This window comes from Geotrypetes seraphini, chromosome 4, assembly GCF_902459505.1.
Source record: "Geotrypetes seraphini chromosome 4, aGeoSer1.1, whole genome shotgun sequence".
Taxonomy (NCBI): domain Eukaryota; kingdom Metazoa; phylum Chordata; class Amphibia; order Gymnophiona; family Dermophiidae; genus Geotrypetes; species Geotrypetes seraphini.
Window position 1 is genome coordinate 287,074,465 of NC_047087.1, and position 23,706 is coordinate 287,098,170.

Below are 23,706 nucleotides of genomic sequence, written 5' to 3' on the forward strand. Positions count from 1 at the left end.
ATTTCCATTTTCTTAAAAATTGTGATCGTGAGTCACAAAGGCTTCTGAAGCAGGCCATACTGGCCGAAACATGTGCGTGTCGAGCCACCGCACAAGACTATGATTTGTTGAATAAAATTGCACAACTTTGTTCTCGAACCTCCACTGTTGGTTATGTACTTTTCCTGCAGGAATTTGTCCAAACCTTTTGTAAACCCAGCTACATTAACTGCATTTACCACTTGTTCCGGCAGTGAGTTATAAAGCTTAACTATATGTTGAGCAAAAAAAAAATATTCTCCTATTTATTTTAAATGTACTACTTTGCAGCTCCTAGTATTTGTACTTTTTCGCATTTACCTGTTCCTCTATTCAGAATTTTGTAGTCCTCGATCATATCTCCCCTCAGCTGTCTCTTCTCCAAGCTAAAGAGCCCTAACCTCTTAAGTCATTCCTATTATGAGAGCCATTCCATCCCTGTAATCATTTTGTTTACGCTTCTTTGTACCTTTTTCCAGTTGCATTACATCTTTTTTGAGACGCAGCAATCAGAATACTCAAGGTGTGGCCTCACCATGGAGCAATACAGAGGCATTATGATACTATGTTTTATTCTCTATTCCTTCCTAATAATGCCTAGTGGTTAGAGCAGCAGTTTGTATTGTGACCAGGCGGATGCCGTGCCTACCAAGGTCCTGGTCAGGGCAGACAGGAAAGGGGAGAAGAAGTCCAGGAAGGGAATACCCACTAGAAAAGCCAGCAGTTTGGAACAGACAGTTAAGCCGGCTAGGGAGAAGGTTAAGGTCCCTCTCTCCCAATGACCTACCTGGTCCAAGCAGAGGTGATAGCTGTACACCTATGGAGGTAGTAAAAGCTGGTGAATCACTGGAACTGCCATTGCCTGAGGAAGAAACTCCTATGAAGCTGCAAGGAGTACTGCTGGAGGAGTTTGTTGAATTTCCTGAACCGATGGAAGTTGGCTTAATCACCAGGTGTCAGGAATAAGCCTAAGGCTGTGAGTTTTGTTTTGCATTCTTTTGAACTCTGCATTCTTGTTACAATTTAAGAAGCTGAAAGTGTCTTTTTGGGGTGAGGTTTGCAAACACCCAGGGAGGGAAATTTTTGGCTCATTGGAAGGGCCCGCCACCATTATTGAAAGGATAGGTCCTGTGAGTTATAAAGTTAAGGACAAGAAGGACCGGTTACAAACTTACCATGTAAACCTGTTGAAACCATGGAAGGATAGAGAGGCCTTAGCTTTTGTGGCACAAAGGTGTCAGGAGGACAATTTGGGACCCCAGGTTATGGACTGTGGGCAATCTGAAAAGGTAAATATAGGGAAGGAGCTGTTGATATCTCAAACCCAGCAGGTTCAGGCCCTTGTTGAAAAGTTTTCTGATGTATTCTCATCCATCCCAAGACATACCAAAGGGATGGCCCATGATATTATAACCAGTCCAGGCAAGATAGTGAGGATACGGCCCTATCAGTTGTCGGAAGAGAAAAAAAATTAGTTACTGATTTGGTTCACAAAATGCTAACACTAGGGGTCATCGAGCCCTCACAAAACCCCTGGTGTCGTCCAATAGTTATCGTTCCGAAGGCCGATGGCTCACCACGCTTCTGTATAGATTTTCACCAAGTAAATGAAGTTTCTCAATTTGATGCCTTCCCAATGCTTCGTGTAGACGAGTTATTAGATCGGTTAGGCCAGGCCCAATACCTTACAACCATCGATCTGACCAAGTGGTATTGGCAAATTCCCCTGACAGAGAATGCTAAGCCGAAGACCGCCTTTAGCACTCCCTATGGGCTGTATCAGTTTACGCGCATGCCGTTCGGACTGCATGGGGCAGCTTATACTTGTCAAAGGGCAGTGAACGAAGTGCTAAGGGGCATCATGCCTACGCAGAGGCGTATCTAGTTGACATCAATAATAATAAAATGCTAGAGGCGCATGCGCTCTTGAAAATTCATGTGCGCTGGCGCCCTGAGGTGTGCTTCTGTGGCAACATTCTAAACCTCAGGGCGCATGCGGGGGCTGGAGGCGCGCGACTGTGCTCTCTCTCTCTCCTAACCTCCCGGCTCCAGCAGCGTAGGCAGCACCAGTGGCAGCAACCGAGTGGTGGACAGCAGCCCCGCTCTGGCCGTTGACCCTCAACAAACCTCCCGGCTCCAGTGGCGTAGGCAGCACTATAAACACACTGCTTCGCGCCCTTCTGCCGATTTCCTCTGCCACGTCTCTGATGACATCATCGGAGACAGACGCAGCAGAGGAAATCAGCATTAGAAGGCCGCGAAGCAGTGTGTTTAAAGTGCTGCCTACGTGGCTGGAGCCCCGAGGTTTGTCGGCGGTGGGAGGGTAGGAGCAGGCCGGAAGGAGCAGGACAACGGCAATAAAAGAAGGGGGAGGGGCCGAACGGAGCAGGGAAGAGAAGGGAAAGGGGGGTAGGGGAAAATGCTGCTACTGTTTCTGCACAGGAAAGGGGGGATAGGAGGGAAATGCTGTTGCTGCTGCATAGGGAAGTGCGATGGAAATGCTGCTGCACAGGGAAATGGGGAAAAATGACAGACAGACAGCGGGAGGGAGGGAGACAGAAAGAAAGAAAGAAACAGGGGCAGGGAGAGGAACAGAAAGACAGACAGAGAAAGGGGGCCAGAGAGAGAGTCAGCGGGAGAGGGAAAGGGGGCTGCTTTAGGGGGAGGGGTGTGCTTGGGGCAAACAGATTTGTTCTGGGGGGGAAGATAGAAGGGGCCATGGAGAGACAGGGAGAGGGAAAGGGGGCTGCTTTGGGGGGAGGGGTGTGCTGGGGGGAGACAGAAGGGGCCATGGAGAGATAGGGAAAGGGGGCTGCTTTGGGGGGAGGTGTGCTGGGGACCGACAGCTTTGCTCTGGGGTGGGAAGACAGAAGAGGGCCATGGAGAGACATTTGGAGGGGAGGTGGGTGCTGGGGGCAGACAGCTTTGCTCGGGGGGGAGGGGGAGACAGAAGGATACAGACAGCGGCCAAGGAGAGAGAGATAAAGAAACACAGACAGACATCTATTCTAGCACCCATTAATGTAACGGGCTTAAAGACTAGTAGTTATATATTCTCCTTCTTGGTCTCAACACCTTGAACATGTTGCTGCTATATTGAACTCATTAAGGAAGGCAGGCTTCACGGTAAACCCCAAAAAGTGTTTTCTGGGTCAACGGGAGGTTAAATATTTGGGGTACACTGTGGGCAGAGGCCACATTAAACCCTTAGTTGACAAGGTGGAATGTATTCGGGAGTATCCGCAACCTAACACAAAAAAACAGATGAGGGGTTTTTAGGCCTAATGGGGTACTACAGGAGATTTATCCCAGACTTTGCCACCAGGCTACTCCGCTTACTAACTTATTGAGGAAGGATGCTCCGGACACCTTACAATGCAGGTTAGACAGTGTGAAGGCTTTCTGGGATCTAAAGGGTAGTTTGTAGACAACCGGTCCTTGCGGCCATTGACTACAATAAACCTTTGATCCTACAGACGGATGCATCAAGCTGTGGTTTGGGAGTCATACTCAGCCAGGAGAAACAGGGCATAGAGCACCCAATTCTATACCCCAGCAGGAAGTTGCACCCCAATGAAAGAAATTATGCAGTAGTGGAGTTGGAGTGTTTAGCAGCAAAATGGGTGATGCAAACATTGGAACACTATTTGGGAGAGAGGCAGTTCACGTTGGTCACTGATCAATAACGCTCGGCTTACAAGGTGGTACCTAGCCTTACAAACCTTTAGATTCACAGTGGTTCATCGTCCGGGGCGCTTAAACACTAATGTGGATATACTTTCTCGCATCGCTGAAAATACTGTAGCACCCTGAGCTGCTCAGGATGAGCATTTTCTTAGTGTGGGGGAATGTGACCAGGCGGATGCCGTGCCTACCAAGGTCCCAGTCAGGGCAGTTAGGAAAGGGGAGAAGAAGTCCAGGAAGGGAATACCCAAGACCCGACCTGGTCACTGTGATGATTTCCCGAGTCTTGTTAACCCTCCTGAGTGAGGGGCCGGATATATGCCCAGTCATCCACCAGGGGGAGCCGGGAGAACTCTCAAGGTATTCTGTATCCAGGTCACCACCAGGGGAACCCAAGAGCAGTGCAGTTTCAGGCTGACTCAGCTAGAGCAGGGCGTGGCCCCTCACTAGAAAAGCCAGCAGTTTGGAACAGACAGTTAAGCTGGCTAGGGAGAAGGTTAAGGTCCCTCTCTCCCAATGACCTACCTGGTCCAAGCAGAGGTGATAGCTGTACACCTATGGAGGTAGTAGAAACTGGTGAATCACTGGAACTGCCATTGCCTGAGGAAGAAACTCCTATGAAGCTGCAAGGAGTACTGCCGGAGGAGTTTGTTGAATTTTCTGAACCGATGGAAGTTGGCTTAATCACCAGGTGTCAGGAATAAGTCTAAGGCTGTGAGTTTTGTTTTGCATTCTTTTGAACTCTGCATTCTTGTTATAATTTAAGAAGCTGAAAGTGTCTTTTTGGGGTGAGGTTTGCAAACACCAAGGGAGGGAATTTGAATGCTGTTTGTGAAGGCTTTTTGAAAGGCAAACCTAAGACACTCTCCATTTCCCAGCAGTGCTTTGGAAGCTGCTGGAGGCTTTTGTTTTGGGAACTGTGAACTATGTGTACCAGAGCAGAGAACTATATTTTTCATTTCTACCTCCCTGAGAGCAGGCTGTGGGAGCACTGAGGAAAGGAAGCTCTGAGCAGAGCAGTACCTCAGGAGAATTATTGACTTGGACTAAAAGGGAGATCCTGAACTGTTAGGAGTGGTTTTTCTTTTAAGGTTTTTTTCATGATGAGATTTTTGTAAGGAGCATTATCTACTTTATTTGGGCCATCCTTACCTCTATTTTGCAAAGTAAATTTGTGTTATTAACATTTATACAACTGTAGTTGTGTTTTTTTGATTTGAGTTCCTTGTCAATCCAGTCCTGCAGGGTGACTCCAGTCCGGGTCACACGCTGGTGTACTGTTTATGTCTAGCTACTAGGAGCACTGTAGAGCCCGGTCTTGGGCTGCCCTGTGGTTACAGTATGTGTCTCCTTTCCTTTGTGTCCATTTTCTCCATTGACTCTGCATCTGTACCTTTTCTTTCACACTGCTATTTGCCTCTCTCTTTTTTCTTTGTTAGCATTTTTGCTCTGTGCTTTCCCGTGCGTGGTGTTGAAGCATTGCCATCTAACATAGTAACAGTAGATGGTGGCAGATAAAGGACCTGTATGGTCCATACAGTCCGACCAACAAGATAGACTCATAGTATAAGGTATGATATGATATTAGATATGCATACTTGTTCTTTGATTTGTCTTTGCCATTTTCAGGACACAAACTATAGAAGTTTGCCTGTCCTCGTTCACCAGTTACTGAAGCTGTCATCAAAGCCTCACTTCAGCCCATCCAAATCTGTCTAGCCGTGATCAGGACACAGACTGTAGAAGTTTGCCTTTGCTTCCCAATTGCTGGAGTTGCCATCTAATCACCACTAAGTTTGTTTATTTCCATTCTTTCCATACAGGATTCTTTTGTGTTTATCCCACATATTTTTAAATTCTGTTACAATTTTCATCTCTACCTCCTCCCATGGGATGACATTCCAGGTATCTATCACCCTCTCTGTGAAAAAAATACTTCCTGATGATGATTTTGAATTGCCCCCCCCAGCAACATAAATTCATGTCCTCTAATTCTACTGCCTTCCCATCTCTAGAAAAGGTTTGTTTGTATATTAATATCTTTCAAATATTTGAATGTCTATCATATTATTCCTGGGTATACATCTTTAGGTCATCAAGTTTCTCATCATTTATCTTGTGGCAAAATTTTCATCACTTTTCTCTGAGCTACTTTGTCTATTTCTTTCATGGTTGCATTGAAAGCTATATCTGTTAGCATTCTGCTCTTAAAGAAATCTCTCTCTAGCATGGTTGGGGATTAAAAGGGGGGGTCATAGTCACTGTTTTCTTCTGATGTTGGGAATGAACTTGAATGCTTTACAGACGAGCTTCCCTGGGGAGAAACGAGAAAGAGGCCATTTTGTATTTTTTATCAATGAAGAGATCAGCACTCACTTCCATCACTACACTAGAGATATAGAAACATAGAAACATAGAAGATGACGGCAGAAAAGGGCTACAGCCCATCAAGTCTGCCCACTCTGATTACCCACCCCCTGTCTATGCCCTAATGACCCAATTTCCTTATCTTGACCCTCGTAGGGATCCCACATGGGTATCCCATTTATTCTTAAAGTCTGGCACGCTGTCTGCCTCGATCACCTGCACTGGAAGCATGTTCCAATGATCAACCACTCTCTCTGTGAAGAAATACTTTCTGGTGTCGCCATGAAATTTTCCGCCTCTCAGTTTGAGCGGGTGCCCTCTTGTGGCCGAGGGTCCCTTGAGAAAGAAAATATCATCTTCCACTTCGACACGTCCCGTGAGGTACTTAAATGTTTCGATCATGTCTCCCCTCTCCCTACGTTCCTCAAGAGTGTAGAGCTGCAATTTGTTCAGTCTCTCTTCATACGAGAGACCCTTGAGCCCCGAGATCATCCTGGTGGCCGTCCGTTGAACCGATTCAATTCTGCGCACATCTTTACTGTAATGTGGCCTCCAGAATTGCACACAGTACTCCAGATGAGGTCTCACCATGGCCCTGTACAACGGCATTATGACTTCAGGCTTTCGGATGACGAAACTTCTATTGATACAACCCAATATCTGCCTTGCCTTAGATGAAGCCTTCTCCACTTGATTGGCAGTTTTCATGTCTGCACTGATGATTACTCCTAAATCTCGTTCTGCTGAAGTCCTAGTTAAAGTTTCTCCGTTCAAGAAGTACGTCCTGCATGGATTTCCGCTTCCGAGGTGCATGACCTTACATTTCTTAGCATTGAAGCCTAGCTGCCAGGTTGAGGACCAACTTTCCAATGTAAGCAGGTCCTGCGCCATATAATTCTGTAAACTGCATTCACTTACTATATTACATAGTTTGGCGTCATCGGCGAATAGTGTTATTTTACCTTGAAGCCCTTGAGTCAGATCCCCTATGAATATGTTGAAAAGGAGTGGACCCAGGACCGAGCCCTGCGGCACTCCACTGGTCACCTCCGATGTTTTAGAGAGGGTACCATTAACCACCACCCTCTGAAGTCTGCCACTCAGCCAATCATTGACCCATGCAGTTAGTGTCTCTCCTAACCCCATCGATTCCATCTTGCTTAGCAGCCTGCAGTGTGGGACACTGTCAAAAGCTTTACTGAAGTCCAGGTACACGACGTCCAAAGACTCTCCCAAGTCCAACTTTCTTGTTACCCAGTCAAAGAAGCTGATGAGATTGGATTGGCAGGACCTACCCTTGGTGAATCCATGCTGACTGGGATCCTGAAGATTTCCTTCATTCAAGATCGTGTCCAATTTGCTTTTAATTAGTGTTTCCATGAGTTTGCACACTATTGATGTGAGACTCACCGGTCTATAATTCGCAGCATCTGCCCTGCAACCCTTTTTATGCAGAGGAACGACATTAGCTAATTTCCAGTCCAGGGAAACTTTCCCCTTACTTAGGGAGAGATTGAATAGCTCAGCCAACGGTTTTGCCAGGACATCGCTCAATTCTCTGAGCACTCTTGGGTGCAAATTGTCTGGTCCCATGGCTTTGTTCACCTTGAGTCTTGCCAGTTCACTGTAAACTTCACCTGGTGTGAACTCAAAATTCTGAAATGGATCTTCTGTGCTTTGTGTTGCCTTCAACTGCGGACCGTGTCCCGGTGCCTCACAGGTGAAGACTGAGCAGAAGTATTCATTCAGTAGTTCGGCTTTATCGGAATCTGCTTCCACATAACTTCCGTCCGGTCTTCTAAGGCGTACTATCCCGCCTGTGTTCCTTTTTCTGTCACTAATATACCTGAAGAAGGATTTGTCCCCCTTTTTAATGTTTTTTGCCAGAATTTCTTCCACTCGAAGTTTTGCCTCCCTAACTGCCATTTTGACCGCTGTAGACCTGGTCCTATATTCTACTTTTGCCTCTCTTTTCTCCGTGCGCTTGTAGGAGAGAAACGCTTTTTTCTTCTCCTTAATGAGGTGCGAGATCTCCGCGGTGAACCATTGGGGTTTATTGTTTCTTTGTCATTTATTTACTGATTTTATGAAGCGGCTAGTTGCTTCATGTATGGTTGATTTCAGTGTTAACCACTTAGCTTCTACATCATCGGTCTCCGCTTGGTCCTGCAGCGTCTGATGGACGAAATCTCCCATGCGTGTGAAGTCTGTGCCCCGGAAATTGAGTACCTTTGTTTTCGTGTTTGATCTAGGGAAGCCTTTCCTAAGGTTGAACCATACTATGTTGTGGTCGCTGGAGGCTAGCGTATCTCCTACTGAGACCTCTGAGACGCTTTCCCCGTTGGTGAGTACCAGGTCGAGGATCGCCTGGCCCCTAGTGGGCTCCGTTACCATTTGTTTGAGATGTGCTCCCTTTATGGAGGTTAAGAGCCTCCTGCTACCGCTGGTTGTCGCTGAAAATGAGTTCCAGTCTGCATCAGGCATATTGAAGTCCCCTAGCAGTACAGCTTCTCCTCGTAGAGTGATATTCTCTATGTCTTCAATTAATTCTGCGTCCATGTCTTCCAGTTGTCTTGGGGATCTGTATACCACACCTAGATACAGGCATTTTTCTCTGCCTCTTGCCAGGTTTACCCAGAGGGACTCCCCGGTGTACTTGACATCTGTGATTCTGGTGGTTTTGATGTCCTCTTTAATGTATAGAGCTACCCCCCCTCCTAACCTGCCCTCTCTGTCCTGACGAAGTAGATTGTAGCCCGGTATAGCCATATCCCATCCATGTGAGTCCGTGAACCAAGTTTCAGATATTGCCACCACATCTAGTCGGCATTCCTTATTTCAGCCTCCAATTCTAGAATTTTGTTACCTAAACTGTGTGCATTGACATACATGGCCCTCCATATCTTGTGTTTGCTATAAGTCCCTGTGAGGCGTATCCTACCCGAGTCGGTGTGACTCCCAAAGAACTGTTTGCAATGTGGGTACTTACCTTGGACATGGAAGCGAAGTTTCAACTCACCTCATCAGGATAATTCCTTTCTGCATTAATATGTGAATGGGTACCCTCCCCCGACTTACCTAGTTTAAAGCCCTGTGAAGCAGGCGGGCTAGTCGGTGTCCGAAGACGTTCTTACCCCTACTGGTCAGATGGAGTCCGTCTGGTCCCTGAAGTCCTTGTAGCGCTTCCCCATGGTTTAGGAATCCGAAGTTCATATCCCGGCACCATCCCTGTAGCCACTCGTTCGTCCTCAGGATACGTTCATCTCTGGCTCTTCCCTTGCCTCTAACTGGGAGGATCGATGAAAAAACCACCTGCGCTCCTGTCCGCTTCAGCCTCTCACCCAGTGCTCCAAAGTCTCTGGTGATGGTCTCCGGTGTGTTCCTGGCAGTGTCGTTGGTACCTATGTGGGCAAGAAGCATAGGAAAGTAGTCTCGAGCCGTGAGCAGTCTATCCAGACTGGCGGTGACATCTCGTATCCTGGCTCCAGGCAGACAGCAGACCTCCCTAGATTGCATATACGGTCTGCAAATTGGTCCTTTGGTGCCCCTCAGCATGGAATCCCCGATTATTATTACTCTGCGCTTCTTTGGGGGGAGCCGGTCAGTTGTCCCTGGAGATGGAGCTGTGTGTTAGGCCTGCTCCTGTTCCTGCTCCTGTTCCTCATCGGCAGTTCCTTCCTGAAGAATCTGGAATCTGTTCCGCAGGGCGAGTTGAGGGGTTGATGTATAGCTGCCCTGTTTGTAAGAAGAAGGAGAAGTTGAAGAGATTGAAAAAGGGGGGGGGGTCTCCTATATTTGCCCGTGGAGGAGGTCACCAGCTGCCAGGAGTCAGTGCCGCTAGCCATTTCCTGTATCCCAATTGTTGGTTTCAAAGCTGATGATTTCAAAGCTGATGATTTCAAAGCTGATGATACTGTGGCAACCTATCAGGTTATCTCTGTCGATTGTTACTTCCAGCTTGTTATAAAACAAGGTCACACTCTTCATTCTTCAAGGCTATATTAATGAAGCAAATATCGACTGGGTAACAGAAATGTGTCTGAAGATGTTCTATGTGGAAGTTATGAACTGTGTTGTTGTGATTTTGGAGTAAGGGCACTGAATGTAAAACTGTACTGTATATCCTGAGTTTGTAAACAACATCTGAATAGTGGGTGCAGAAGTGGTCCTTGCCATACAGGAGAATTGTGAAAGCTTTTATCAAATACGCATTTAATTGGTCACTGCCTGGGAGCACACACAGCTGGAGAGGCTGGGAGAAGAAACCCTGGCATCACAGGAATTATCAGCCTGGATCTAGTTAAGTAGTACTTTCAGTACACTTCACCAGGGGTCCGATGCACAAACAGTGGATATTACTCACACGGGGTACAGGAATACGTCAACCTATCGGCCATCTAAATTTTTACTCAAACTTTCTTTTCTTAATGCTAATGTGTGGAATCACCATATTACAGGATAATCTTGAGCTGTGCAATCATTTCCATTCTGTGCATTGTTTTTCAGAGAATATAATTATATAATCCAAGATGGATTTCTTGGATATCCTTGTAATCCAGAACATTTTTTCCAACCAACTGCTTCAAGTATCCTGATAGAGGATGTCCAATAATGGGACACTATAGTTTATACTGTAGTTTATTATCTATATTCTGCCTTAATCCAAGGTGGATTACACCACTATATAAATACACCACTATATAAATATTTCAAAAGGTTTCATCCAAAAATCTTTCAAAAAGTTTCATCACAGAAACCTGAGAAACTCAGTCCAAATATTAGAGGCATATTTCATCTGACAAAAAAGATGACACTTCAACAATTTCTTAAACTGATGCACGAAGATACTGGTAGCTTATTTCACTCAGTTGGCCTGGCACAGGAAAATATGCACTTTCTTAATCTTTCAAAATGTAAATCTTTATGAGAGGGAATGACTAGGTCAAAATGACCTGCAGAACGCAGTGATCTAGATGGAGCATATTGTGTCACACAGTCTTGTACATATTTGGGTGATGACTGATTCAAGCTCAAATACACTATCAATAACAATATCCATAGTCAACCAATACATGGAAATGAAATGTGAAGTGGCATGTTTAAATCGATGAATTATACTCTATGGTGAAAAATTTGACTCGAGAAAATACTACATTGGCATCTCAATCTGTGTTTTCAGCTGATGATATTTAGTGTATTTTTTGAGGCAAGGGTAAAGAACATTCTTTCTGCTATTCCACTTGTAGATGATAAAGAGAGTCTTGAATTGGAAAACTGTCAGATTTGGGATAACTTTGGGTGACAGTTGACCAATGACAAGTTGAGCAGATATTACAATCTCGTCCAACAATATCCTCAGGTGACGTTTGTTCACCAAATATGTTGAGGGATATGGGGATGACTGTTTTGGCTTCAATATCAAATATGGTTAACTTAATGTTACAACAGGGAGTGTTTCCAGGACCGTTGAGAATTGCTACTGTCCAGCCAGATGTTAAAGATCCTAAGCTGGGCTATGATCAAATAACTGACTTTAGACCAACTTCAGTGTTGCTAACTTTAACTAAAGTCATGGAAAAGGTTCTATATTTTCAAATGGATGAACATTTACAATGATCTAATGTTATGAATATTCATCAATATGCCTTTCATAAAGCTCATACAAGAACGCTGAATCATTATTAGCAACCACTTTGGATGAACTCCATAGTGAGTTTGACAGAGGGCTTAAATATCTCATTATGTTTCTTGACATTTCTGCTGCATTTGATTCGCTGGACCATGACATCTTGTTAAGTAGACTTTTTAAATGTGGAATTTGAGGGATCATTTTACAGTGGTTTCAATTCTTTTTAAAAGATAGAATACAGGAAGTGTGTGTTGGGGGACACTTTTTAGAATGTAGAATGCTGGATGTGTGTCCCACAAGGTTCTGCATTATCTGATGTGTTAGTTAATTTGTATTTTCTTCCTTTATGCATGATTATGAGACAATTGGGAATATATAGGCTTTATGCTGACGATATCCAATTTTTCTTCCCTATTGAAGTCTCACTATCTCAGGCCTTATTATGATTGAATGACTTCTTAGAGGCTATTAGAAATTGGATGATAGCAAACAAGTTGATGCTGAATGTTTCAAAGACAAAATTTATGAGTGTTTCAAAAGATGCAGAGATTGAAAATCCTACTAGTGTCACTGTCCTTAATACAACGATGCATCTTTCTACAGAAATACGTTATTTAGGGATGATATTAGATTCTCAACTGCCATTTCAAGTATATGTTTCAATCACATGCATCAAAAAAGTTTTATTTTAAATTGTGAATGTTAAGTAAACTTCAATCATACTTTGTCCAGACAGGATTTTAAACAAGTCTATTGTGTTTTGTTGGGTTTTTTATTTTTTTGGGGGGGGCTTGATTACTGTTCATTGTGCTTTTGGGCTTTCCATCTAGAGAATGACATGGTGACTGTTTTCCACAGCTAGCCACAGGTAACCCGAAGGAATGGGGGAAGAAATCAATTGATTGCTGTAGGTACAGGGACAAGGCCATTCACTGCCCCGTAGAGTGGTGAATTGTCTTGTCCCCGCAGTAAAGGATCTGAAGCAAGTTGCCTCCTTTCTCACCCCTCCTGTTCATCACCCCCCCTCGCGATCGCGGGTGCAGCAGCAGCCCCCCTCCTGAGTCCGGAAACCCTCCTCCCTATCGCAGGTCCAACAGCCCTCACACCCTCCCTCTCTGGCTCACCGATCGCCAGTGGCAAAAACAAAACAACAAACCTGCGACTCTCCTGGGTCGGCCCCTTTGCACCTCCCGGAGTGGGCCTACCAGCCAATTGGAAGCTTCCTGCATGCAGCACTTCTCCGGGAACCTTCTTGCCACCAAGTCCCTCCTTCCGATGTAACTTCTGGCAAAACCGGAAGTTACATCAGAATGAAGGACTCAGCAGCAAGAAGGTTCGGAGCAGCACTGCATGCATGAAGCTTCCAACTAGGACTCACTCACATATAAGAATACTAGTCCTGCTTTCTTCAGAGAGCACATGCCACAAGTGCATTTCAACAAAGAAAAAAAAAAATTTATGAAGTAGCAAGAATCATTTTCCCTTTCTAAATGCCTGAGGGAAAATTGTGCTGTTTTTGTTTAGTGGAATTTTTTTTTTTTTTTTTTTTGCTGTCCAGCAGCTTATACCATCACCCATGGGATTTCAGATAAGACGGGCAGTAATAGACTTGTTTAGCTGTTTTTCAAAAGTTTTTCAACATGATTGATGAAATCCTTCATGCATCTGCTTTCTCCCCATCACAAAGTGTCTCTACAATATCTGGTATTATGGACCATGCCTTGCTGCTGAAAACATATGACTTGAATAGGAATTTGACAAATCTCACCTTTCTATTCAATCAGTCTGGTTAGAAGTATATAAACCCAAAGTATGTCCTCATTCATTGTGGTTTGCCATGTCTATGCTGTGAATCTGTCATCAAACGAAAGCCCTCTTTTACTAAGCCACAGTAGAGGATTCTACCACAGCGTGGAACACCAAATGCTCCGATGCTCATAGGAATTATATGAGCATTGGAGCAGTGTTGGCACATTTAGCGCTCCAGGCCAAGATAGAAACCTCTACCGCAGCTTAGTAAAAGAGGGAGGGGGTAATCTAAAGTATACTTGTATATTTTGATATTTGTTTTAGAAGCTTATGAAATTTATTTTGCCTGTTTATTACTCAACTATGTTATAACTTGTTTGCTTGAGTGAAATGGCATATTTGGTAATGCTTCCCTTTGTTCTCATGTGCCGATAAAATTAGCCCAAGCGTATGTGTACTAATACCTAACCTTTTGTTTGGTTTATTTTGCAGATAGTAAACTTATTCAACATGTTCATCACATATGGAGATACCTTTCTTCCAACCCCAAGCAGTTATGATGAGTTGTATTATGAGATCATCCGTATGCACCAAATTTTTGATAACCTCTATTCTATGGGTGAGTAATATGTACAGTTAAAGCCTTAGTTTATAAAGCAAAAAATACAATTGAATCATATTCCTACATTCTGTGTGGGTGTGAATGCATTGCAGACAGATGGTAAAATGCACTGATGTGTCCAATGAAAGTTACTATGCTTGGTGTTTAGCATAGTACTAAGAGCATTTATAAATATATGTGAAGTGGTGTGGTAGCCATATTAGTCCACTTTTAAAGGTAATAAATAGAAATTTAAAAAATCAAAGAAAAAAAAAATAAGATACCTGTATTTGTGTGAAATTCTACTGCTGTCCCATTCTTTACTTAAATAAAGGCAGATTCTTCATACATTAGATATAAAGAATCTAAATTGGGGCACTCGCAATCTTCTGGATATTTTACAAAGATTTGCTGAACGTGGAATTTTTCATAAAATTAGGACACAAGACATTAAGACATTAGGTCATTTATTTAGCAGCACAGCAGTGAAAATAGCCATGTTACAAAAAAAAAAAAAAAAAAAGTCCAGAAATAGTGGCATCGCTCGACGTTCTTGCATACATTTAATCAGGTAACAGCCAATTTTGCAATCTATGCATGTAATTGTTGTCATTTTCATATCTAAGTGGCATATTTTAGAAAACTGCAGTATGAGCCAGTTAAGGGATTAAGCTAAATAACTTTAGTTTTTCAAATTTGGTTATGGTTTGCACACCAGAGAGGCAAATGCAATTGGTGATTCATGCAAATCCCGTATCTAACAAGCAGTTAGTTGGCACACTTGTCTTGGAGCAGGTATAAAAGCAGATATCCATATTTGTTAATGTATATGTGTATACCCATTGTAAAATCTGAAATATATGCATACTTTTAGTTCTTCCCCAAAACAGACTTGCAACCCACCTAAAACATGCCCTCTTAACAAATTACATGTGTAAATATTGATTATATATAAAATTGCGATTTATTGGTCAAAACCTAAAACAAAACTTACAAACATTTTTGGACTATGAAATAAAAGGGGAATGGGCTTACTGAATTTAAGTACTGTAAATATAATTTCCAGTGCAATAGGTGCGACATTCTAGACAAGTGAGTAGTGTCCCCATGGCTACATGCCATCTGCAGAAGGAATCCAGTTCGGCTATTTCTCTGTGCCTCCTCTGTACTTCACTGAGCTCTTTAGCTCCACCTACAATTTATCCCTTCTGCACGCGTGCCTGCAGAAGTGTGTTTGTTCTGTTCTCCACATTTTATTTTATTCAATGATGTTAGTTCTTATTTCTTTGGGATTCTTGTGCTCAAAGCGTTTCTTCCGCTTTGCCTACATTGAGAGCAAACAGACTTATGTCTGTAGCTGACAGGCCAATCCCAGCCTGCTTAGTTTTCTGTGGAACTCAGGGAAGTCCCTGGAGTTGTCTCACCTATTGTTAAGCAGGGGTTGAGTGCAGGCTGTTAGGTGGTCTTAGAGGCTCGGCGGTGTCTTGCAGGGTGCCGGCTGTGTCTTCTCACCTCTGCCTATCCCGATGCACATCCATCAGTCTGCATGTGGAGGTGCAGTCAGGCATGGGGTTTGGCTGGCAGCCCGAAGATCAGCCTTTACAGAGCAATTCCCAGCATAAGGCAGTGATCTTCTAAACCAGCTACTGTGAGAGAGCTGAGGCAGGCTGTAGCACAGATCCACAAATTTATCACAGTGAATACAGGCTGTTACAGGCTGTGAGATGGATCGGGGGAGGTCTGAAAGTGGGATTTTCAAGGTTTCTGCATGTCCCCCTGTGCTCCTCCACCTGAAAAATTCTAAAATCACCAGTTCTTTAGCATCCCTCCAGATTGGCTCAGATGCCTAAGGCACCTTCCTGCTCTGGTACAGACCCCACCCTGTCATTTTGTTTGGTATTTTTGTGAAGAATACGAGTTTTTCTACAGGATTTGGTTTTTGGGGGAGTTTAAAGGTTTGGCTGGTTTAGCTGGTGAACTGTGGGGCGTTTCTGAAAGATTCTGGTTCTAATCAGTATCCAACAGTGTTTTCCCTTTTCCCTTGGTCTTCTCCTTGTAAGTAGGGAGTTGGGATGTTATTGTTTTTCAGCCTTGTTGTTTCTGCTTGGCTATTTGTTAAGACTGATTGTAATAGGGACTGCAAAGCCCACTTGTACTGTAGCCAAAAGTCAGTGTCTCAGTCTCCACCTGCTGGCAGGCGAGCATAAACCCATCTGTTTTTGTGCCATTCTGAAGGGACTAAAAGAAAGAAAATTATTTAGGCAAGAACCTAATTTCTCCTTTTTAAGTTTAAGTGTGGAAAATATTGCGATTTTGGTGTGAATTTCACAGCGGTGGCCATCTTGCCTTTTTAGCAATCTTTTTTTCAAAAGCTTCTTGCTTCTCCAAAACTGCAATTTTTTCCTCAGGTCTTGTTGGGATGGACTCCTTAGGCTCTCCTAATATGAATTCTTGCTAGGAATTGCGCAAATTAGGTGCTTCGGGAGCATTCTCACGCCATGTGCCACATGGGGCAGCAGTGCAAAGTTTAGCCTCTCCACAGTCAAGCAGGTAACAAAACGCTTGCCTAGCCCAATGGAGTAGCTTTCTTTATTTTTGGGGCTCTGCACAGCTGATAGTCCCATGCACATGGCTGCGGTCCCTCCATAGTGTACGAAAAACATGGTTAAGTCATCAGAGGGTAACTTTGCACCCCAGAAGCGAGAGTCTTTCTCAGAGTTTCTGAAACAGTTGTAAAAAAAAAAACCCAAAGATTCGAAGCGGGTATTCTTCCTGCTGCGTCTCTCAGTGGCGTTGCTTTTATGGGCATGTCCTTGTCTCAGTCAGCCACTGTTCCTGGTCTGCCTATTCTTGATACTTCTACTACTGACCAGCTTGCTGACCTCTTGTTTCAAGTTGCAGCACTTATAAGGCTGAAATTTTTATTGAGTTTTCAAGAACAATTGTGACCATTTTAAGGAAATTTTTTGAACAAATGGAGGGTGATAAGATATCTGTGTCTGAGTTATCCCTTGTCAGAGATTTTGAATTTTTGCACACTCACTGGTGTATGGACTTGGGCCTACTGCAAAAGCATTCAGTTTTTTACCAGTTGAGAAAATGGATTCCTGAACTTTTGGTGAATGCAAAACTATGTAAATACCAATTTTATATATTGTTTCAAGCTTATTTTACTCAGCACCAAGCTTACTTTTCAGGAAAAGTTGCAACACTAACTTGTTCGAAATGTGGTGATCAAGTTAAATCTTTCTTTTTTTCACGCTCTCAGGAGTTGCCCTAAAGTTAAACAGTTTGGCGAATTTTTAAAATATCTTTAAAATTTCACAAATCAAAACTTTCCTTTTTCCCCAGCTGGTTTGGTCTTAGATATGAATTCTCAAGAATTCAGGGAAAAGAAGATTGCCTATTCATTCATAAGGCTGTATTGATAGGGAAAAAGAACTTCTTGAGTGTGTTGAGTTCCTGAAATGCCTCCTTCTTTTTGAGAATGATGTAATTATCTTCATGCTATAATGATGATGAAAAGACAATTGTGGGGTCTTACTGAAAAAAATATATTTAGGTATATGGGTAAACCGATATATTTTCTTTGTCACCAAGAGCTTGGAGTTTGATTCTCAATATGCTATATAAATCTTTTGATAGGGAGGATAGAGAAATAATTGTTTCCAAACCATGCCATTTTTTTGTATGTGTGTGTTTGTCCAAGTTTTTACCTAAATACTGTTATTATTGAGTAGGGGGTAAGGGCTATGGGATTTCGATGATGTTTATAATCTGGAGGGCTATAAGAATCTAAGCTCTTCAGATTTTAATTGATTTTTGGCTTTGGGAAAGTTTTATTTTTTTTGGGGGGGGGGATGAGAGTTGAAACACCAGGAAAATAATTGAACTACCATGTAATGATGATTGGACTGTATTTTCTTTTAATGTGTTCAACAAAATTGTTTTAAACTATGTGTAAAATAAAATTGTGATTTACACACGTTAACCAAGTTTGCTATTTACAGATATAAAAGTGTGCAAACCTTCTAAATGAATTCCACAGTTTAAATTTTAAATATTGTAATTTCATTAGATCAGGGTTTTCCAAATTTAAATATTAAGACATTCAACCAGGTCTATCGTTTGAACAAAAGAAAGTGGGCATAGTAGCAGTGATTCCCAAATAACTTCACATAGTGAATGTTTTGACCAGAATGAAGTGAATGATCTGATCAGGGATTTAAATCTTTCCAAGGAGCCTTCTGAATTGCTTGCCTCCAGACTAAAGGAAAAAAAAATTACTTCAGCCTGGAACAAAAATTATATTTTATCAAAGGAGAGAATAGGGCTTGCTGCCATTCTTTACCGAAGACAACAACTTTTCCCCTCTTCTACGAAACTGCACATGCTGAATGGCCCGCGCTGCTTCCGATGCTCATAGAGTTCCTATGAGCGTCGGGAGCAGCGCGGGCCCATTCAGCGCGGCTCTCTGCACTAGAAACTGCTAGCGCAGTTTCGTAGAAGAAGGGGGTTAGTATTCTTCAATGACATCAGAAACTTTCTGAAGAAAATGGGCCTTTCAGAATATAACCCAAGTGAGTGGCGTCTTTTCATCGACAGTTCAAAACATAGTTTGAAGTGTGTTTTTTTTTAATAACGACAACAAATATGGTTCTGTTCCAATCGGTCATTCCACTAGGATGAAAGAAAGAGTACAAGGCCATCTCTTTAGTCTTGGAAAAGATAAATTACCAAGAACATCAATGGGTGATTTGTGTAGACTTGAAGATGGTTCACTTTCTTCTTGGTCAACAAAGTGGCTACACAAAGTATTCTTGCTTTTTATGCCTTAGGGATAGTAGAGCCAAACATGAATATTTGGCAAAATAAGATTGGCCTCCGAGGGAACATATGATGGTTGGAGGACAAAATGTAATCAATGAACCTTTGGTAGCACGAGATAGAATCATACTGCCACCATTACATATAAAGCTAGGCCTGGGGAAAGAATTTGTAAAGGCTTTGAATAAAGACAGTTTGTACCTTGAATATATAGTGCTTACCATGGAAAAACTGAAGGTAGGAATTTTCGATGGTCCATAGATCAGACAACTTATAAACGACCCACATTTCATAGCATCAGTGAATGAAATCAAATCATGTGCCTGGTCTTCATTTGTTCTTGTTATGAAAAACGTTCTTGGCAACAAGAAGGCAGACAACTACACACAATTAGTAGAAAATATGTTCTTTCATTTCAACAGGCTTGGCTGTAACATGAGTGTTAAAGTCCATTATCTGCACAGTAACTTAGATTGCTTTCCAGAGAACCTTGGTAACTTAAGCGAAGAGCAAGGCGAAAGATTTCACCAAGACATAAAAACGATGGAAGCCAGATACCAAGGAAGATGGGATGCACACATGATGGCAGATTATTGTTGGAATCTTATATGGGGTTGCCCTGGCAGATCCCACTCTCGGAAGCAGTGACATAGTGAGAGTGACCGATGACCGGGCCAGTGGTGCCCCTCTTGTCTTCTTCCCTGCCCCCCTCCCCGCTACCGCCCACGTACCCATGTTCCTTCCACGTACCTTTTTTACTTCAGTGCAAGCAGCAAACAACTAGAATTGCTCCTCTGTATCACAGATCTGTACAAACATGCGGTTTAAAATGCAACTTTTCACTCTGAAACCATTTCTTTCTTCTGCCCAACTGAAAATGCTTGTCCTGTTCTTCGGTCCTTTCTTTAATGAACTACATTGGGTCTACCTTTAAAGACTCTATGAGGAATGTAGCTGATAGACTGATTTCTGGTAGCTGTATGCAGAGCCATGTGAACCTAATTTTGTGCAACAATTGATGGATCCCAATTGTTTATAAAGCTCATTGTATGAATTCAAATTACCTAGTCAGTAAAATCAAATAATATGCTTCTAAGACTTACATATAGTCAGGAAATGACCTTTGGCTTTGGAGAGCTTGTTAGCTATATTTCTGCATCTAGAGAGTTTGTTAGTGCAAATCACAGGTATAAATCCCAATGGGTAGAATTGTCACCATGTACAGATAATGATATAAAATACCACAGTATATTTATTCAGTGAAGGACAATCTAGAACACACCACCTCTAATTATCTGCATACTGCCATTTATATGTACAAGTAGCACATTTTCTACAATCACTATACTTTTATGCATAGGCTGATTTTTATACATCAGTAGCTAAGGCTTCTAAAATTCACTTCTTTTCAAAGTTACCATTTTTTCTAATAACACAAAAACAATGATTGGCTTATATTGTGTTGTTATTTTTATATTTATGCAAGTAATCTAAAATACTTAATTACATAGAATGAACCCTAATGATTATCTTTTTTGTGGAGTTTGAAGGAATATAATACTTTTTTTTTTGCTTTAGTTCTGAGACTTTCTACTAATGCAGGCCAGTGGAAGGAACCAGCTAGCAAGGTTACTCATGCACTTGTTAATATTAGGTAAGAATAAAATTGAAGGCATGTTCAAAGTTTAATGCATTTTGCAGCAATGTTTTAATTGGAGCAGTGGTAATCATGCTTAGTATCGTATGTATAGATGTTTACATTTTGCATAACTGCTCCTCCTAAATGTGCAGCCAGTGTTATATGAAAATCTCCCCCATAATTACTTCCCATTGTACAAAAGGTGGCAAGTCCCTTACCACCTGTTGATAAATCTCCCCCTGTCATGCATTCAGTGAGTTAATATTCACAAATGTTACTTTATCTCCTTGGTACCTTTCCTTCCTATACTAAAGAAACCCTCCATCTGAAACTGAAAATGTTTATTTTTTTGTTTATTTGAATTTAATACTACCCTTCTTACAGAAAATGAGATGATGTACAAAACTATCATTAAAAATATTGAGAAAAGAACTCCAGTTTTTTAAAAGAAAGAGAAAACAAAGTCAGAAATGGGTAGCAAATCAGGTAGCAGACAAATGTGTAGCAACAGAATTGTAGAGATGACCAAAGAACCAGCATGCAGCCAGAGGTATCGTTGAAAAAGGATCCTTTATTAACAACTACTCGCATAACATACATGGAAAAGCACATTACTGAGGGACTCAGCACGGACTTCCAATTGCAAGTGCTCTTAACTTTGTTTCCCAGGCTTTCTTATCCATTGCTGGTTTTCTCTTCTTGACTTTAAGCCCTATATCCATCTTTAACATTAACTTTTAACATTCAACTTTCTTCCATTTTTCTGCTTTCTTCTCATATCTATCTATTTTTCCTTCCCATCTATCTGTGTGTACCATCTCCTTCCTCTTTGCCTTTCCCTTCCCCTCCATCCATGTGTACCGTCTCCTCCCCTATCGCCATCTATCCATAAACAGCGTTTCTTCCATCTCTCTTCACTTCCCCACCCCTTTCATCCCTGTGCAGCATCTCCTCCCTCTCTCTCCCTGTCCTGTGGTATGACATTTCTGTCTCCCCCCACTCCTATGGTCCGGCATATTTCTCCTCTCCTTGCCACAGTCTGGCATCTCTCTCCCCCTGTCACATCCCTCCTTTCCCCCTTTGTGGACTGGCATCTCACTGCCCTTCCCTTTCCCCCTCTCCCTACCCTAGTCTGGATTCTCTTTCTCCTCTTTCCCTTTCCTGGTCTGGCATCACTATTTCCTTCCCTCCCCCTTCCAGTAGTCTGCCATATCTCGTCTTTCCTTCCCTCCTTTCCATGGTCTGGTATCTATCTTCTCTCCTTCCTGCAGTCTAGTATACCTCTCTCCTCTCATTCCCTTCCATTCCCTTGTCTGGCATCTCTTTCTCCCCCCGGTAGTCTGGCATCTCTGTTCTCCCCTTCTCTTTCCTTTCCTGTCTTTTTTCGGAGTTTTGACATCTCTTTCTTTCCATTTCTTCCCCATCCTCATGGTCCAAGATCTCTCTACTACTCTCCCCACTTTGAATCTACCCCCTCTGGTGGGATCTGGTACTTGCTCACCCTTCCCAGCAGCACTTCTCTTTTACTCTTCGGGCTGCCGGCAGTGTGCTTCAGCTTTCTGCCAATGTGGGGACAGGAAGCTAGCAGAGGGAAAGCTTCCAGGGCCTTGAAAGGCAGCACGTTTACTTCACTCATGCTGCTGGGAAAAAGAAGGGTGAGTAAGTGTCAGGTCCCACCGGGGGGGGAGGGGGGAATGGATCTCTGGACAAGTGTGCAGGTCACCCAAGAGATCTATGCAGGTCAGCATTGGCTTATGGGCCTTGCATTGAAGACCACTGTCATAGTACATCCAGCCCCTGGGATGCTATATTATTTGAGACTCTTCTCTAATTGCAAAACTGAGATTGATTTATGCAGGACTATGCCCCTGTGGCTGGATATACATTGGTAAAACTAAGAGAGCACTCTTCAAAACTCTATTGAACATTGCAGTGCAATTAAAAGAAAGCATTTAGAGAAATCTCTGGTCAAACCTCAGTTCTTTAATCATTCTTTTGAGGATTTCAGGATATCCATGCTGAGTAGACCATGAATACTATGGAGAAGAGGTGACATAGATAATCTATTGAGAGTTGAACAAAGATTTATCTTTTGGTTTAGACTGTAATCCTTAATGGACTGAATCAAGAATTGGATTTGAGCATGTACTTGTGATAGAAATCTGGAACACACATTATTCATACCATGTCTCATTTTCTAGTTAGTAATTGAACAATGGATTCTCGTAAGCCCCTTGATATTTTGTATTTTTCATCAACTTGTTCTTATATTAATTTATCTGCTTAGAGCTGATCTTAATGAGCTCCTGAGACCAGAATGCTTTTTAAGCAATATGGTTCAGATTCTATATATGGCGCCATAAGCAACAGCCACCTTAACATCTGTCAATCGAATGTCAATCACGCGACACCACCATTTATATAATAACACCTTTGGGAAAGATAGGCAAGGGTTTTCAAGGCCTACTTTTCCAGTACCTACTTTAGAAGGATAGAGAAGGTTTGGATTAAATCAGGTAAAATAGAAGATAGAATTAATTGGAGAATGAAGCTTAAAGAATATAAAGCCAAGATTATAGAGAAACGTAGTAATTACTACAAGTAAACAATTAACAAAGTAAAGACTAATAGCAGCTGTTTAAACTGGTTCATGGGTTATTTGAGATTGACTCCAAAAAAGAAAAAATAAGGAAATTATTCCATCTGCAGATAAATTGGCAGAATTCTTTAAAAATAAAATTAGTAGTTTGCAATCTGAATTTAGAGTCCAAAATAATGATATTATAGATTTAATTGGACATTTGGAGGATGTTAGGATAGATATGATCTGGAAACAACTTGGTGTCCCAGATTGGGAATTTTTCTGCAAATTATATTCTAAGTATGCAAAAAAATATTGTTCATTAGATATTTGTCCAAGAAATGTATTGAAAAATGCATCATTCACTTTTAGAGTTCACTTTTATAAATGGATTACTCTTCAGTTGCAGAAGGGACAATATGAGCAAAACTTAGGAATAATTATAATTACACCCATTGCAAAAAATTCTAAGGAATCACTTACATGTGAAAATAATTACAGACCAGTAGCAAGTATTCCATTGTTTGAAAAAATAACAGAAGGATTGGTAAATGCTGAATTAGTAAAGTATTTGGACAAATTCAATATTTTGCACGATCATCAATCAGGGT

General features: G+C 42.2%; 1 protein-coding gene across 5 annotated transcripts in view; it reads left to right on the top strand.

Moving 5' to 3' along the window:
• The window catches only part of ARMH3 (armadillo like helical domain containing 3), a 284,642-nt gene that overhangs the window by 200,695 nt on the left and 60,241 nt on the right, over nucleotides 1-23,706 (top strand). For all 5 annotated transcript variants that reach the window (XM_033941140.1, XM_033941139.1, XM_033941138.1 and 2 more), the window contains 2 exons: nucleotides 13,940-14,066; nucleotides 20,454-20,529. In XM_033941140.1, the coding sequence (XP_033797031.1) occupies nucleotides 13,940-14,066; nucleotides 20,454-20,529 (203 nt within the window). The remainder of the gene's footprint in view (nucleotides 1-13,939; nucleotides 14,067-20,453; nucleotides 20,530-23,706) is intronic.